Here is a 14,504-nt window from a genome sequence, read left to right as displayed (position 1 = left end):
GAGAGAGAGAGAGAGAGAGAGAGAGAGAGAGAGAGAGAGAGAGAGAGAGAGAGAGAGAGAGAGAGAGAGAGAGAAACCGCCGCCGGTGCACCGTCCCCTCTCGTTCCCACACCCCTTCCCCTCTCACCCGCGCGTCGCGATCGATTTTATCGGGGCTGTCCGACAGACAATTTAGCTCGCAAAGATGCCGGGGGAAAGCGCGCGCCCGCGACGCAACGTACATTCGCGCGGCTACAGAGTGCTATAACGACTCGATAAACATTGAGGTGCCTCGGGGTCATCCCCGTATCTTTCGCGCGGTAAAGATCAACCCTCTCGTGTCCCGCGGGACACTTCGTACCTAACCTAACGATGTGTTTTGAGAGCGACTCTCTCTCTCTCTTTCTCTGTTCTCTTATGCGCTCCCTCTACCGATTGCAAGATTCCAACGGTGAGAATCAATTGTACATTCTCGGGAGTGCATATCCGTGCGATATCGCGGACATAAAATATTTGTACGTAATATTTGAGCAGGGACGGAAAGTTCAGCGCGTTACAACGGTAACGGCGGCGTGGAGGAGGGGGAGGGAGCACTTTACGCGTAGTAATTCCGCTTTCTGCAAGCTCTGCATGTAATTTTACCGGGGGTACTTTCGGTTATGGAAGTAGCGGAATTAATTAGCATCCAAAATTAATTAGCGGCCCAATGGGCCGGGCTTATCTCTCGCATCTGGCGACTGCCCGAGGAGATTTTCCTTTGAAAATTGTCCGGCCTCCTTGTCGCGGACGTAACGACATCATTTGAAAAACTGATACCGACACGGATCGGATAATGATTCTGTCCCTGTTATCCGACGGCCGAAAGCGCGCACAAAAGCGAGACACGAGAGTCACGTCGGTCGGTGCTGCCTCAGTTTTCACCTCCGAATCTCTTTTACGGGCGGCGCGCGACGACCGGTGTAAAAGCTGTAAAAGCTGTGAAAGCTATAAAAGCTGTTAAAGCGACTGGCAACTAACGTTCGTTATCGCGCTACAATGTGGTCCTCGCTGCTTTACTCGTTTCTCCGTCTATCCTATTATCCGTGAATCGCCATAAGCCGTTGACAAGCTCTCTTTCTCTCTCTTCCTCTCTCTTTCTCTATCTATCTATCTACCTATCTATCTATTTTTATCTGTCTATCTATCTATCTCTATCTGTCTGTCTATCTACCTATCTATCTTTTTTATCCTCGCTCTTTCAGCGAGCTTTAACACACGTCGCACGCCTCGAAGAAGACAGGCACGCTCCGCAAAAAATCAATTTTCAAACTGGCGTACGCGAGTGCCGTTCGTGCTATTCGCGTGCGGTATTTGAAAAATGCAACGAATGAGATCTCAGTCACCGCGTGCAACCGCGAGCGCCGAACGCGAAAACCTTCAGTTCCATTCCTCTTGAATTGTACGAAGTTAATTTGCGAGACTCGCGCGGTTTGATAACCCGGCGGAGATGTACTGAGAGAGCAAAATGATTTTTTTTTAAATTGCTAACCACAATTGTATCTGTTTTTTTTGCCCCAATCGTATTTCTTGTAAACGCAAAATTCTAATCGTATTTCTTGTAAACGCGAAATTCTTCTCGTATTTCATTCTAACGCGAAAATGAAAATATGCATATAGAGTTATCATCACTAACATTGTAGTCGAATTTAAAAATTTAATTAAAAAAGTTAAAACGAAAAATATTGTGTTGATCGTAATTTATAGCAATTATTTCTGTATGTAATTGTAGCTGTTGGTACCAAACATCTTTTTTCTTTAGTATGACCGTTAGCAGATTGTGTTACGTTAATATCTCTAAGATTTACCTGATCAGACATCTCGTTTTCTTCCGAAACAGTTCCTACGTACAGGATATCCTAGAACAACCTCCCAAGTTCTCGTGAAAGCATAATACTCCTCTAGACATAAAAGTCCTTTACTTTTACGTTCACCTTAATCTGCCTTAATCTACTATGTCTTTACGAAAACTTGGGATGTTGTTCCAGAATATTCTGTATATACTGTACGTAGGGACTGTTTTCTAATAACTTTGTAAGATTGTTAGTTATTAATTAGAGAACATTAATATATTATCGCGAACGACTATCCGCTAATCTTCTTTAATTAATAATTAAAAATCTACAAAGTTTTCAGGGAAATAGACGACTTTTTTGTCCAGTTTTAGATCATTATTGCTAATATTGCAAAACGGATTTTTATGTTCACCTGCACTGAGAGAAAAATGTATGATATTTGAAACTATAATGGCATAGTAAAAATATTATAGTTAGGAATATAATTTTTATAGTAAATGTTATCATAATATTTGTAATATTTACAATATAAGTATAGTATAACTGACCCGTGTAAAATTTTTACCAAGAATTATAATTATTTGAAATAAAAAATATAGTAAAGTAGCAAATATTGAATGGTAAGAGAAATTAATTATTTTATATAGTCAATACAATTGGAATATTTGGAAAATATAGATACATGTAACTATATTCCCAAAGTGTACTTTACATATAGAGTAATAAAATGGTGACTATAAATCTTTGTTCATTCTGCTATATTTTCATGTTTAGATGAACTATAAATATATGTTTGAGGCTAAAATGAACTATAAAATATAGTGAGATTATAGTTATTCCAACTATTTTTTTCTCTCAGTGCACATAGATTTTCAGATATTAATTAAAGAAAATTTGTGCATTTTGCACGGAAAAAAAAGGTTTGGTTGAATTAACCAAGTATCTGGTCGAATATGAACGATCCAGAAATTGCGATTGAAGTAACCCGAATTCTGTTTAAGTCAACCAAAAATCTTGAAATTCGGGTTTAAGTCAACCAAAAATCTTGAAAACAGAATTCGGGTTACTTCAATCGGAATTTCTAGATTGTTCATATTCGATCGGATATTTGATTAATTCAACCAAATCTTTTTTTTCCTTGTGGTACACAATTTTCTTTGATTAAAATCTATGTTATTTGCAAAGTATTAGAGGACTTTTTTGTTCAGTTTGACTTAATGTACAAATATACAATGGCAGTCGGCGCCATTCCAGCTCATCTATCATATCGCACATAATCATTCACCAATCTTTTTTAATTAATATCTTGACTATTATATAACTATGTAGAGTAATAAGATGGTGACTATAAATCTGTGTTCATTCTACTATATCTTCATGTTTAGATGAACTATAAATATATGTTTGAGACCAAAACGAACTATAAAATATAGTGAGATTATAGTTATTCCAACTATTTTTTTCTCTCAGTGTGAGACACTGAATAATTCCCGGTGATTCCCCTTTCCCCGTTACACACATTTATGAAGTGACCCGGACTTGGGAATGGGAAATCTGGCCATTTCAATGTTTCCCAAGTCTAACAATACTTATCGCGTTCTCGGGTCGCGATGTCGTGGAATACATCGTGTGCATATCCAAGCTATCAGTCGCCGTTGAAAAAGCCCGTTTCCTAGAGAGTAGGGCGCGCGCGCAATATGTCAGGCCAGCCACGCGATACATATTTTCTGGCGAGGTGACATTTTCGCGAGCCGATTTAACCCGAGCGACAATCCGATAATCTCGTAAATTAATACGTCGCGTCATCGGACGGTCGGTCGGTCGGGGTCTCCTCGCCGCCGCCGCCGTCGCCGCTGGTCCTTTTTTTCCCGACGAGCATGTTGCGTAACGAATAATTTAAAAGCAATCAAAGCGGGCCGCTAGGTGAAACCCGCAAACGCGCCCAGCTAACACGTGCGCGCGCAACACCGTCCTGAATTTGACATTGTCCTCTTTGTAGGCGGATATCGATCATCCGCCTTCTCTTTGTCGCTCGCAGCCGGTGTACGAACAACGCGAACTCACGTTGCTTACGCGCCCTCACGCGCTGCACCGACGACGGCGTCACTCACCTGTAGCATGATACGATATCGAGGGGAGAACTATCGATATTCCGTGAAAACTTTAAGCAGCTTAAGATCCGCACTTGACAGATCACTTAAGAGTAAGGGAAGACTAACGCGATCCGGATCGCAGTCGAGTGATATTGCGTGCGCGAAGAAATGAGACGTCTCTCCCGTCCGAACCGTAGCCATTTTCCAGGAAATGTATCCCGTACTTCGAAAATCGAGATTCGGAAATGCAATTTCGAGCAGTATTCCCCAGCGCTGCACGCACTGAGATAACGAAATGTTCGATCTCACGAGAATTGTAATCGTTCTCGGTGCCCAGCTCTTTTTTCTCGTTGTTTTGACTAAAAAGTAGTAGCAGCGATACGCATGTGAGTTTATCAACACTATAGTCGTTATCAACACTATAGTGGTAACACTTGCTAACACTGAGAGAAAAGATATATCTAAAGAAATAAAAAATATTTATTCGACAGGTACTAACAATATATTTGCTTGCTTTTATGTTCTTTTGCTTAAGTAGAATAAACAGTTGCTTTTGTGGCAAGTTAAGATTTCAAGAAAATGTATGTTTTCTTATTTAAAAAATATTTTTTATTGATATAAGTAAACATGCGCGTCATCAGTTATCATCCACCGAATAAATATTTTTTATTTTTCAGATATTTTTTCTTTCAGTGTATAAAACTGATTCTCTTGATTATAAGCGTTTCACTACACTTTTACAGTCACAAGTACCAAACAATTTTTTCTCAGTGCGGAGAGAATTTTATAGTAAAAAATGTAGAATGTTGTAATCGAAGAACAAATTGAATGTTCTGCAGTAATTTATTATCCTTTCATCTCATATGTGCTATTTGTACACTGACAGAAAAAAATATTTAAAAAATAAAAGATACTTATTTTCGATGGGTACAAATACATATATTTTTACATTGAGAAAAAATTTCAAATGAGAACATATGCATTTTCCTAAAGTCGTCGTTTTTCGTTAAAGCAATTGTTTATTCTATTTAAACGAAACAATTTAAATTTAAATAAATATTAGTTTACTTAATAATATTTATATTAATATTTACCGAAAGAGAGAATAATATTTTTTATTTTTCAAATATTTTTATCTCAATATATTTTTGGGTCTGAAATTTACTACTAAAAACTATTAAAAATTAATTACTACTAAAAACTATTAAAAATTCATTATTTCTCAGATATTTTTCCCCTGAATATGGAAAAGTTAGGAAGTAAAATTATAAAAAAATTTGTGTTAAAGAAAAAGATTATATAATATTCTCTCCGTACAGAACGAGATATATCGAGACGGTTCGATTGCGCGCGTTAACACTCACGATTCGACTCGCGTTTGGCTTCCTGCTGCTCTCCTTCTCGTCGGCATTTTATTTAGTACAGTAATTGCGAGTGTATAAAGAGAGCAATTATTATCACTTTGAAACCCAAGCCCAATTATATCGAGCTTAATGTGCAAGGCGGCCGACCCCAATTTGGGGCGCAGCCCGAACCAGAGCCAAAAAACTGGACCGTAAAATTTGCCCTTTCCCTCCCTCTCTCCTTCTCTCACGAAACAATAATAATTAGTCTCGTAATTGTATTAGCCGAGCGCGCTTCTTTGCACCATCGTGGCGCAATTTACGGTCAGCGCGGGAGCCGGCGCGTGGTTTTGCGGCCTTTCGTGAGAGGGAGAGAGAGCGAACGAGCTCTCTGTGCTTGCGCGGTCGGTTTTGTATTTATTATGCCAAGACGTCGCGCGCACCTCTTGGCGAAGCGGGAATCGAACTCGGACTCGTTCTCAGCCCCGGGTGTTATTGAAGTGTCGATACTTTTTTCGCGTCCACTTACTTGTACTCCTGCACTTCTGGATTGGCCTCGGCGCAACATCGGAACCTAAGCTCGGCGCCTTCGACGATGCGATCGATCTTCGAGAGGGACACCTTCGGCGCGTAGCGTACCTGAAAAGTATCGCACAAATCGAGCTCTCGGTCTTTCGCTTCCCGTTCCTTTCTCCCTTTCCTTCTTCCTCTCTCTCTCCCCCTTTTCTCTCTCTCTCTCTCTCTCTCTCTGCCCTTTCTCTCTCTCTCAGTGCTTTATCACGCGAGAATCGAATACGGTTCATTCGATATTACCCGTCATGCTCTCATCCGGAATGTGCTACGTGCGTAGTCCGGAATAATGATGCTGGTATCCATTACCTCGCGTTTGAAATTTTCGAGGGGCGTTCGTTATATATTTCACAAGGGAAATCGGAGATATTTCGCGATACGCCGAGGAGCTTATTTATCATGTCCTTTAAAATTCAATCCTTTAATTCGGTTTTTTCTTTCTCTCTGTCTCTCACGCGCGCCGGTCTCTGTTATTTTACGATTGTTAGTGCTTCATTTGTTGCCGCGCTGAATATCCCGGATTCGCTGTGGGACTTTTAATTCGCGGATTACTCGATCGGCAGCCAAGTCCTTTTATAAATGTCAAAGCACCCGAGTGCTTTTATGTGAGCGACGAGGAGTATTGCGCGCGCGAGCACAGCTTTGGAATTGTAATTGATAACAAAACTTTATTCCTCTCGCTAACCTCGGGGTTTCCTCTAACGGAAATTTAATTTAAAGGTTAATTACAGAGGCATTTAATCTTTACATCACGAGATACCGATATTAAATTAAAACGTTATTGGAACATTGTACCATAAGACGGTATTTGATTAAATCCGCCCCGAGCGGAGCTCCATTGAATTACTTTAAAGAATCCGCGATCAAAAGAGACGCGATTACATTTTAATGACGGATTGTTCAGCATCGAACGTAATTTTTTCTTCCTTTCATCCCCCTGCTCGCGGGAGTCCGTCGTGCGGGGCTTACAAACGCGAAAAAACGTGGGCGTGAGAACCGAGAGAAAAAGCTCTGCTAATCTAACAAAACGCCAGTACCCGCAACAAATGGTTTGTTGATATGGGACAGCAAGTAGTGACCCCGTAGTGGGAACAAGTGATTTGTTACGTTCAATTTGCCGCTCTGAGCAATACTTCTGTAATGTAGACACAACTAACCTAACTTAAATAGATGAGAACAAATGTGCCTTGTATCTCAGGTAATGTATGTTTGTTAAAATAACAAATGATGAGAAATGATTGGCAACAATAACTGTCCGATCTGTTTCCCTAACGATCGTCAACGATCAATAAACGTACTTTTGGTCTGAAATTTTTCTCAGTGTGCGCATCAATTTTTTATTTTTCAAATATTTTTCATTTCAGTGCATTTTTGGGACTGAAATTTAACACTAAAAACAAACTATTAAAAATTTACTGTTTCTTAGATATTTTTCCCCCGAGCGTGGAAAGATTAGGAAATAAAATTATAAAAAATTTGTATCAGAGAAAAAGATTATATATCAATATTCTCTCTGTATAGAATGAGATACATCGAGTCGGTTCGATTGCGCGCGTTAATACTCCGAGAAAGTTTTTAATCTAACAAAATCCCAATATCCGCAACAAATAGTTTGTTGACAAGTGACCCCTTCCCCTCTTCCCGTAATGGAAACAAGTGATTTATTACATTCAACTTTTACTGCTGTAAGCAACACTTCTATGGAAGCACAACTAACATAACCTAAATAGACGAGAACAAATTTGTCTTTCAGGTCATGCGTATTTGTTAAAATGACAAATGGTGAGAAATGATTTGCAGCGGATGCTGACCGTTCGTCCCGTTTCCCTAACGATCATCAAACAGCAAAGTGCCTTTGTTCGGATAAACCGAGGAATTTTTCCTTTTTCCTGTGTGCAGCGCTGCCCGCGCGCGTTTTATGTCCAGAATTAAAAACGATTTTATCGATCGCCGCTCGAGCGGGCGATAAAGAAGTAACACGTCGCGGAAATACGATCTCACATTTCTCGAGTGCGCCTGCGTAAGAATTGCTCCCAATTAGGACGATATTAACGCTGAACTTATATAGGAGTCGTGAAAAGAACGTAATATATCCGGCACACGGTGTAAAAGAGTTAAGTAATAACTCGTAAGAATTTTCTGCAGCCGGGGACACACGGAGCGCGCGGAGCGGAGCGTTCATAATATCGCGCCCCGTCGTCGTCGTCGTCCTCGCCGTCGCAAATTCGAATGTTCCCGGCAAAAATCCCGCTGGCTCCGCTTCGTTGCCCTTTCCATGAAACTATTTGTTCCCTTTGCCACTCCGGATAATGGAGTCTACGTCTGAAGAAAAGAGGGCGGAAGTACCCGGAGCGCCAAAGTACTCGCGCTCGCGGCACGAAAGTTGCGCCGGCGGATGGCGATTACCGCGCGCTAACCGCTTCTCAAGACACGACGTTAATTATTATACGTCGCCTCGTTACCCTCGTTACCCTCCTGGCCGCTTTCGCGACTCGCGTTAATTTCTTTCTCCGGTCAGCGAGCAAAAAGAGCGCGCAAAAGGCAGTGATTTTATTTCCCTTTAAGCGAGATTTCTATCTTCCCCTACCACCCCTCGTTCACTCGGCCCCGCTTTTATTTTCCTTGGACTTTTCTCGCTACCAGGATCGGCTCCAATCGCGGGACCCGAATTCGCGTCTTGTATAACATCTTCGTAATCATAATTAGCCGTACGCAGAGAGAACGATTTGTTGAATCGAATAAACGTTTCTTTGGAATAGTCCAAACAAATTTCTTGGTTGACACAATAAAAATATTTCTTTGAAACTAAGCCGCAAATAAATATTTGTTTCATCAAACGAAACATTGTTCGATCAATAAAAAAATTCGTTTGGACCGTTCTAAAGAAGTGTTTGTTTGATTCAACCAAATCGTTCTCTTTGTGTAATTATGCAAGAATAATGGATGTAATTTTGGGCGTCCATATGGCTTGGATCTCTTTTGTTTTATGTAGAAAGATTACGCTTTATGTGGAAAAACGTTTTGGCACTGGTAGCAAAAATCATATGGTCTGTTCTTTTCGGCACTACTAAACTAGTGCAATAAGTTAGAATGAGACAAGTATATTTTTTCTCACTCTAACTTATTGCATCAGTTCAGCGTGCAACCGAAAAGACAAATAATCAGACCAATAATCTTGTAGGTTGGGTCATTCTCGCATAAAGCAATAGCCAATTGCATCTGCATTACGTAATAATCTACAAGTTACCTACGAGAATGAGTCGCTAAACTCGGTTCCCTCGTTGAAAATTACGCGAACGACAGGCTTTCGTGATACATTACTGCCTTTTCTCCGAAGTTGAAGTTCTCGTTTCACGAAAAGTCTTATTAAGAACTTTTATTTTCGATCATTCAAATCGTTGTAGTAATCTCAAAATAAGTCGCAGGCGACGTCAGAGAGAGAGAGAGAGAGAGAGAGAGAGAGAGAGAGAGAGAGAGAGAATGGGAGGCGGGAGACTTCGCTTAAAATTATACTTTCTGTATTTCTGGCGCGTTCGCGTATCTATCTTAAGTCAGGTAAGACAGAAAGGAAGACGAAGGATCCTCGCGCTCCTCGGGGACGATTTAAATTGGATTGCTGCATTATGCCGACACGCAATTCGCCAAAGTACGCACCTCGACGCGAAGTTTGGCGTTTTGCGGCGTGCGATCCGCCGCGTTCTGGCTTTGGCACGTGAAGGTCGTGTTGTCGTGCTCCTTCCGTGGCATTACCCTCAGGACGGACTTCACCGTGTAGAGTTGGCCATTCTCGTACGGCTCCTTCGTGGTTTTGATGCCACGATGAAGCACATTGCCCAGTCCATCGATCCACGTGATCTGCAAGAAACGGTACAGTTAAAAATAGCGTCGCTCGAGAAAAACGCCCGCGCAAGGGAATTGACCCGTGACTGGAATGCTTATGATTTTGTTGCCGTAACGGCGCCCAGGTTTTTCCGCCCGCGATACTTCGCGAACGGAACGTTCCAACAAATACAGCGTGACACTCTGACATCACACCGGAAGTAATCGCGCAGTTACGACACGCGACTCGAATATCTCCTGTCGCGTCATTCGGATTCCACGTGAAGCGGGAGAGATGTCACGGAAATCTTAATAATATCGCTTGCGCCCCTATTGGGCAATCACGCACGGAGAAAACTGTCATGGTCGTTGCAAGGATATTTCTTATGGCTAGAAAGAGATATGTGTGAATCCAAATTAAATACATTTTAGTAATAGAAGAGAATTTTACAATAAAAGTTACTTAGAATTTTATAACGCGGAGTAGATCGAAATTCTGCAATAATTTATTATCCTTTTATTTATGATATTTATATTTATATCTTTTATTTAAATAGAATAAACAATTGCTTTTATGAAAAAACTTTGCTTTTTCGTTAAAACATTGGGTGATTTTAAGAAAATATTCTCTTATTTGAGAAATATTTTGTATTTGTACAAGTAGATATTATTAATATCCAGCGAATATAAATATTTTTTATTTTTTAGATTTTTTTTAGTGTAATATTTATGTAGTTTATTATTCGTATATAGTTGCTTTCCGGAATACAATGGTTTCCAAAATTTTTTTTATACACTGTAAAAACTGATGTGTTAAATTTAATATTTCGTGTGTCCCAAATCATCCACTCTCATTTATGTGTAAATTTAACACAAAACAAATGTAGTAAAAAGTAACATGCATAATATGTAAAAAATTAACATAAGAATTTAACACTTGAATACTGTCAGGAATCACAGTTTGTGTTAAATTGACATGTATGATGTTAAATTAACTAAAATAAATTTTAACATTTTAGAGAAGTATTAATCTATGATTTTGATGAAAATATTAAATTAACATAATCTATGTCTGACATTAAATATGTCAATTTAACACAACTTGTGATTCCTAACGGTATTCAAGTGTTAAATTCTTGTGTTAATTTTTTCCATATTATGCGTGTTACTTTTTAACACATTCGTTTTGTGTTAAATTTACACATAAATGAGAGTAGATGATTTGGGACACATGAAATGTGTTAAATTTAACACATCAGTTTTTACAGTGTATGCATTGAGAGAAGAAATATTTAAAAAATAGTGAATACTTAAATGGTGAGGGGAGAGGAGTATTAACAGTATATATTTATTTAAATCTAAATTTTTTTATATAAATAGAACAAATAATTGTTCTCATGAAAAACTTAAGATCTTAAAGTTTTAGGAAAATATATATTTTCTTATATATTTGGAAAATATTTTATATTGTAAATAAATGCTGTTTATTTACATCAATATAAAATATTTGTAGCTATTAAATAACTATTTACTATTTCTGAGGATATTTTTTCTCTCAGAGTGCATGGGCGAAAAATAACATTGATATTTCGACTATATTTCTGCGTCGACTATATTTAGCCACGTAATATCCCGAGTAATGTCTTCTCCGTGCTAATTTGAGTCGCCGCGCTGTTCGATGACGAATGAGAAAAAACCGTTCGATTCCATTGGTCGACTGAAAAAACGAGAAAATCGCGAGCAAATTTCCATCAGCATAATACCATAACACCCGTCGGTTCCTACTCGAACCTACTCGAACAGAATCACGCGCACGCGCTCACACGTATGCGCGGTGCGTGTCGCGGAAATCAAGCTTATCGGTTCTAATTAGACACCTCATGCGAGAGTTCCTGCTGTTTGTTATCGATATGAGATCTCCGGACTGCAAGTGCCGCAGCGTCCTTCCGCGTTCACGTTAGGGATCACCGGAATAATCGTATTTCCACAGAACCGCCGTCGTGCTGATTAGAGTTCACGATATCGCGCAATCGATAGCATCGCAATTTAGTATCCGCTCCTTTTCCGCGACGCTTTTCCGGTTGTGTTAACAATTTTTCAATTTTATCGGCGAACAGATGTCGCCTGGAAGTATTTCGCTTCTGGCGCGCGCGTTCTCGTGATTATTCTGATAATTTGATGATTAACGAGCGACGCGCACGTCGCTACATTGAGAGAAAAAAAAATATCTAAAAGTTGGTAAACATTGGTTTGGTGGGTAGTAACAACATGTTTACTTAAATCTACATTCTTTTCTTTTTAATGGAATAAATGATCGTGCTTTTGCTCGAAAGTTGAACACTGAGAAAAACAAATGACCACTAAAATTATTTTCTCTTTATTTAAGCTATTTTCTCGGCACCAGCTATATCTTTCTGTTCATCTAATAAAGAAGTAATAGTAGCAACATGCGTATAAGCTTATCACTAACATTTATAGCAACACTCGTTACAAAAATTGTTCTTTTGTCTATAATCTTTTACTATACGATGTTATAAATATTGGGTTATAATATTGGGTTTATTGTTAATTATAAATATTTGGTTAATCCACAAAGTTTGTGCGGATTTTTCGAAAATTCGAAAATTAAAATACACTTTATTCTTGTTAAAAACAGTTTTAATCAATCATAATATATGCGCCATTCTATGTTCGACATTGTTTTGCTATTTTTCAAAATTAATTTAATTTCATGATTATTCTCGTAAAAACCTCGTGCTTCTCCGGCGAAAAAATGTTCCAAGTGACTTCGCATCTTCTAAAGAAACAGGGTTTGTACCGTCAAGGCAGTTCTGTAATAAACGAAACAGATGATAATCGGAAGGAACAATGTCGGGTGACATGATGGGTGAGGCAAAATATCTCATACAACTCTAACAATTTTTACGAAAATGAAAAAATATCTGTTTTAATATTGAAAAAACATATGGAAATGCACTGGAAAAACTCATTGCTACTTTCCATTTTCAAGCCGCGACAAAGACAACTATACTGTACTTTTTTAATCATTTTATCCTTCTATCATTTATACCACAAAATATGCTTTGAAATGTCAAGTATTAAAGCATACACATAGACTAACTGGTATAGAATTATCCTCCTAATACAACATGTGAATGTCAGTTGAATAAAAATCCGCACAAATTCGTAAATCAACTCAAATACTTTTTTTTCCAATGATGTTTTCTTAAGATCTTAAAAAAATATATTTTTTTATTTAAAAAATATTTCATATTAATATAAATAAATATGTTGTTAGTGTACCCACCAAAAAATTTATATTATTTAAATAATTTTTTTCCTAGTATTAAATTGTTTTTCTTAGTACTTCTCTCTGCTTTTCTCTCCCTCTCTCTCTCTCTCTCTCTCTCTCTCTCTCCTCTTTCTTTCTCGTTCTGTCTCACCAACGTGTATATAATAGTACTATTCGGAATAACAGCGATAGGTTCTTTTGTAGCGCGGCGAAGTAATATATTTTTTAGCGCACACACACACATTTTGCGTTATAGAATAAAAAATCCGATAAAGGCGGCCGGCTCCATTCTGCGTATAACTGCATCCAAAGGCGTACGATATTATTGCTAGCGCAGGCTACACGCACGACAGCGTAATAGCGAAATTATGGTGTATAGAGTCGGGAGTACTACGGCCTCGGTAATACCCCGGCACACACTTCTCCTCATAAAAACGCGCGTTGGAAATATCAGAACTCGCAACGAGTCGCGGAAACGTGTGCACGCGCAATCGGGCGCGGTTCTCTTCCTTTCAATCAGCGCATCGAATATGCTTTTTGTTCTGACGCCTTCTCCGCGCGTACGTTTAGACGCTTTTCTAACTGCGGCTTCCGCAGGAAATCGATCTCGCCCGCTCTAATTAGGAGTTCTGCGGTCCCGCGATGCAGTACCATTTACTATTGTGCCACGAATGCGAATCACATTACTGCGTAAAGTGCACCTGCCTGAAAGGACACTCTTTATCCCGCTTCTTTTACATAATTTCCTTGCGAATGATGCTCGTATAAAGAAATAAATATATATATACATAAATATATATACATAAAAATATATATACACGGAAAAAAGATTTACTAATATATGGACAACTAAAAATATTAGCTGCAGGAGCAAATTTTCTTACTGACGCATTTTACAAGCAGTATAGACAGTGTTACACGCAAAGGGCGTACGGAAACCGTTATATACATATACACACACACACACGAAAAAAAAAGATTTGTTAATATATGGACAACTAAAAATATTAGCTGCAGGAGCAAATTTTCTTGCTTTTATATATATTAAATAATAATATATAATGTATATATATATATATATATATATATATATATAACGGTTTCCGTGCGCCCTTTGCGTGTAACACTGTCTGTATTGCTTGTAAAATGCGCCAATAATGAGAACAGTCGTTACTGTTCACTGATCATTTCAGCGACATCTTACTAATTGCAGTACTATACTTATAATCGCTATAAAGTACTATATTTACAACTGAACCACCGTTGTATAGCATTTCAATGAAGAATAATACACTGATTGCACTTTAGAAAGCGCTTTGAAAAGATAACGCTCGATTCTCAATGAATTTAATTTTCTAAAAAAAGACATTTTATATATATATATATAAATTTTATACATATATTTATTTTATATATACCGTAAGATGGGGTTACTTTGTGACTGTAGGAGTTACTTTGTGATACAGTAACATTTTTTTATATTTTGAATCTCGCTCCATGACAATGATAACAGGAAAGCTAAAATTTGTGCCAAAATCTTGCCCAACATACCATGCCACTTATGGGCTGCAGCCGC

General features: G+C 38.5%; 2 protein-coding genes across 5 annotated transcripts in view; one reads left to right on the top strand and one right to left on the bottom strand.

The window, feature by feature from the left end:
* The window catches only part of LOC116845164, a 414,324-nt gene that overhangs the window by 10,115 nt on the left and 389,705 nt on the right, over positions 1-14,504 (top strand). The gene's annotated exons all lie outside the window — the stretch shown is intronic.
* LOC116845162 (irregular chiasm C-roughest protein-like) overlaps positions 1-14,504 on the bottom strand; it is a 323,432-nt gene that overhangs the window by 29,123 nt on the left and 279,805 nt on the right. For all 4 annotated transcript variants that reach the window (XM_032817543.1, XM_032817540.1, XM_032817542.1 and 1 more), the window contains 2 exons: positions 9,472-9,672; positions 5,777-5,886 (listed from right to left, as the gene is read on the bottom strand). In XM_032817543.1, the coding sequence (XP_032673434.1) occupies positions 5,777-5,886; positions 9,472-9,672 (311 nt within the window). The remainder of the gene's footprint in view (positions 1-5,776; positions 5,887-9,471; positions 9,673-14,504) is intronic.

Source organism: Odontomachus brunneus, unplaced genomic scaffold (genome assembly GCF_010583005.1).
Source record: "Odontomachus brunneus isolate Ranch 3 - 2012 unplaced genomic scaffold, Obru_v1 Obru_scaffold_049, whole genome shotgun sequence".
In the NCBI taxonomy this organism is placed as follows: Eukaryota; Metazoa; Arthropoda; class Insecta; order Hymenoptera; family Formicidae; genus Odontomachus; species Odontomachus brunneus.
The sequence above is the reverse complement of the archived record's forward strand: the minus strand, read 5'-3'. Positions and strand labels throughout refer to the sequence as shown.